The following is a 3712-nucleotide window of genomic DNA, read 5'->3' on the forward strand; positions in this document are numbered from 1 at the left end:
GTGATTTCCAAAAACGACAACTTTTACATCACTTGCATATTTCCATTATTGTATCGCACCATATATACGTACGAATGCGCAGTTTTTTTGTGGATCTCGTCGGCAAATCTTGGAGCACCCCACCCCCCCCCCAAATGGAAACCTCTCGGTACGCCCCTGGTTATATGAACTGAGCTATATTAAAATTCCTGGAGTACTTGCTCGTCATTTTGCTCTAAATTCGAATTCGCCGCCGTCTTTTTGTCCGCAAAAACGGGACCAATATACGGCATGAATGTAGTGTTTTGTTGTAATTTCCAGGGGCCGGTTGTTCAAAAGCCGGTTAACGCTAACCCAGGGTTAAATTTGCTTAACCCTGGGTTAAATTTTAACTCTGGGTTACTTTGCGTTGTTCAAAACTAGGTTATCTTTAACCCTAGGTTAAAGGAAGGGTTAACTTTAACCTTCCTCGCTAGATGGGTTAACTTACTTAACCCTAGGTTAACGTATCAAGTTCGCAAATAAAACATGGCAGGCTTTCCTTTTAATTTGTTTCGAATAAATCATCCTCGTCGGGAAAGACGATATCGTCCACGTGGCATAAATATTGACGGCCTTTACGACGATGAGCTAAGGGCAAGGTATAGGTTTGGCAGAAACACAATAAATTACATTACAAACCTTCTGCATGAAGATTTAATTCGCAATACGCAGCGAGGCCATGCACTTGAGCCACAACAACAAGTCCTAATTGCCTTGAGATTTTATGCCTCCGGCAGTTTCCTACAAGTTGTTGGAGATAGTTTCGGTGTTGACAAATCAACGGTGTCTCGAACGGTCAGAGATGTATCTTTGGCACTGAATAGAAGACGAAATGATTTCATAAAATAGCCGTCTTCAATAAACGAAGTCGAGAAAGTAAAGAACCACTTTTTTGCACAAGCTGGCTTTCCGTCTGTGATTGGTTGTGTTGACTGTACACACATCAGAATTCAGGCGCCACATCATAACGAGAATAATTACGTGAACCGGAAGCGCTATCACTCTATCAACGTACAGGGCATTTGTGATCATGAAGGTACATACTGATACTGTATCATAATTATATATAATCACACTGCTATTACTTGTACTGGGCGTCCCAAAAGATTAGTCCAGTTTAATTAATAACTTTTTGAATCAGTAAAGCCATTACACCACACGTTTAAATGTACTACATTTTTAATATACTTCTCTGATAGGACGGTTTACAAACATTGTGGCTCGATGGCCTGGCAGCACCCATGATAGCCACATTTTCCACACATCTCAAATATGCCAGCAGCTTGAGAACAACCACAACCACTTGGAGCAAGGAATTTTGCTTGGTGACAGTGGCTATGCACTGAAGCCATACCTTATGACACCATATCATGAGCCAGCCACAGCAAATCAAAGGGGGCTTAACCGAGCCCATAGGAGGACCCGGGTCATAATTGAACAAGTATTTGGTAGATGGAAAAGACGATTCCATCTTCTGCACTCAAAAGTGAGAATGCACCCGGAAAAGGTTTGCCAGCTTATTGGTGCATGCGCAATATTGCATAATATTGCAATTGCATTTAATGAGCCAATGGATGATGATGATGAAGATGATGAACTGGAAGTACAGGAATATCAAGGGCATGAAACAGGCCATCTTATCAGAGACCATATAGCAAACACTTTTTTTTAAACAGCTATTAATTGGCATGAATTTGTGTATATTAAACCACAGGCTATTATGGTAAGTTGATTGATGTGTTCAAGCTTGTAAATGACTGAGTGTACACTTTACTTTTTCCACATACCCATTTAAATAATATTAAATATTATCATATCAAATATTATAATTTAATATACAGTGTCAATAAAGTATGAGTTATAAATTATATTGCAAATATGTAATTGTGATTAGTTTATGAACAGTTTATGAATGCTATAAATAAAATAAATATATAACATTAATATAAATACTTTACACACAAAATTATATACAGCTAAATGAAATTTATATTAATAAGTTTTTCCTTTAACGTTGGAGGAATAAAGAATGATAAGTACTTGAGAGTGTGTATTTACAATCATGAACATGAAAATTTGTTGCACAAGGCAATCTGCCTGCTTTTAATGTGTAAATGCCTAATACCTTACAACCCCTATTACCACTTGCATGCATAGAATTTGAGGTTCTGAAAGTCCAACCATAATTAAGCTGTATAGAAATAATTAAGTTATCAAAGGAATGAATAGACACAGTACCCTTCAAAGCTTCAGCATACTATTTTGTGCCTCTCTTAAAGCCTGGTTTTTTAGTTTTAGGTTTTCCTTCTTCAATATTAAAACTTCTTTCTGGTGTTGTAGAACTTCAGCTTGCAGCTTTAAAACCTCTTGGTTTGTTATTCTCCTTTTTCGTTCTGTTTTGCTTGGTGGAGGGAGGGCGGGGATAAGGGTGGTGGGCACAGGTAAACAATTAGGAGTAAAGACTTCTTCCTTATTGAAAGATGGTGGTATCGGACGCTGTTTTTCACGATCATAATTATCTTCATCTGAATCATCTGAGTCGAGTTGTCCTACTTCTGTTAATTCTTGAAGGATACCGTCTCTAAGTGCGGGCGTGCTACAACCCTCCAAGGATTGTCTATCCTGTCCGTCTGAAAAATGAAGAGACATAAAATACCCAAATAATAAAACATAATACATATACAATAAACAAAATATATATGCTTTAAAAAAAGGCGAAACTGCAAAATGCAAAGTGTTGACACAAGCATTTATATATAGCAGAGTCTTGGCAAAGTTAGAATTTCAACTAGAAAGAAAAATACTTATCTTAGTTTAGGAAGCCGTTTTCACTAATGGAGTTGAACAAATATTAATAGTTGAAAACTTGGCAATTTCTTTGCAAACATGGCCGCGTTCGTGCAAATATGATGATATGAAATGAATATATGATTACAATTTAATTAAGCGTTGCGCTCTGGAAACTAATTTAGAGACTTGCCCAAACTTGTACCACAGTTCAGCGCAACAAATGCAATCACTTCCCACCGGTACCTGTTTCAAAGCCGCTTAATCCGGTAAAAAGAGGAGTATCTTCAAATATTTTGATTATCCTCTCTTGCGCTGCAGTGGGTTCTTTAGGTGGAGGACCACCTCCAGTTTTTCGCATCTGCCTATTCACATCGGCAAACGTTTTCTTAGCGGAGCTAGTCAGGTTCTTCCACTTCTCTTTAATTTCGCTTGTTGTGCGGTTTGCCACCCCTATCGCGTTTATTTCTTTTGTGATATTCTCCCAAATTTTATTTTTTTTCTGATTCGTTACCGCATTGGTTAGTTTTGACTGGATTAGTCCTAAATTTTCTTGCACTCTGCTGGTCAAAGTGTCTATTTCGGTCACCGTAAAGTTGAGCTTTCTTCTTTTCTTTTGTCTCCCTCCTTCAACGTCCGCCATTTTGCAAGAATTCGCGCGCTTTTTAACCTAAGGTTAACTGCCTTAACCCTGGGTTAGTTAACCGCAACTTTCACACTGCTTTGAACAACGGAATTTTAACCTGGGGTTAGCTAACCTTGGGTTAAGAATTTTAACCCAGGTTTAACGCTAACCCTGGGTTAAATTTAACCCGCTTTTGAACAACCGGCCCCAGAAGTTTACTCTAATACTTTAAATACTGAGGAGAAGCTATATATGTATTATTTTATTTCCGAGCCGGCG

The 3712-nt window shown here is 38.1% G+C and overlaps 1 protein-coding gene and 1 pseudogene across 1 annotated transcript; one reads left to right on the plus strand and one right to left on the minus strand.

The window, feature by feature from the left end:
• The first annotated feature begins 307 nt into the window (after positions 1-307).
• Positions 308-1693, plus strand: LOC114542075 (annotated as a pseudogene).
• Positions 1694-2262: 569 nt separating this feature from the next.
• On the minus strand, positions 2263-3451 carry LOC114542076 (myb/SANT-like DNA-binding domain-containing protein 4). The gene is made up of 2 exons (XM_028561828.1): positions 3055-3451; positions 2263-2651 (listed from the first exon to the last, which is right to left on the minus strand). Exons 1-2 carry the CDS (start codon positions 3449-3451, stop codon positions 2263-2265), a joined length of 786 nt encoding a protein of 261 aa, XP_028417629.1.
• Positions 3452-3712: the final 261 nt, after the last annotated feature.

This window comes from Dendronephthya gigantea, unplaced genomic scaffold (genome assembly GCF_004324835.1).
Source record: "Dendronephthya gigantea isolate DGI-Jeju-01 unplaced genomic scaffold, DenGig_1.0 000333F, whole genome shotgun sequence".
In the NCBI taxonomy this organism is placed as follows: Eukaryota; Metazoa; Cnidaria; class Anthozoa; order Malacalcyonacea; family Nephtheidae; genus Dendronephthya; species Dendronephthya gigantea.

Bases quoted from the DNA above. Each gene is read 5' to 3' on its own strand.
- LOC114542076 (XM_028561828.1), bottom strand. From the start codon at position 3,451: ATGGCGGACGTTGAAGGAGGGAGACAAAAGAAAAGAAGAAAGCTCAAC. The intron at 2,652-3,054 runs GTACCGGTGGGA...TTCATTTTTCAG, and splicing joins ATTAAGCGGCTTTGAAACAG to ACGGACAGGATAGACAATCC.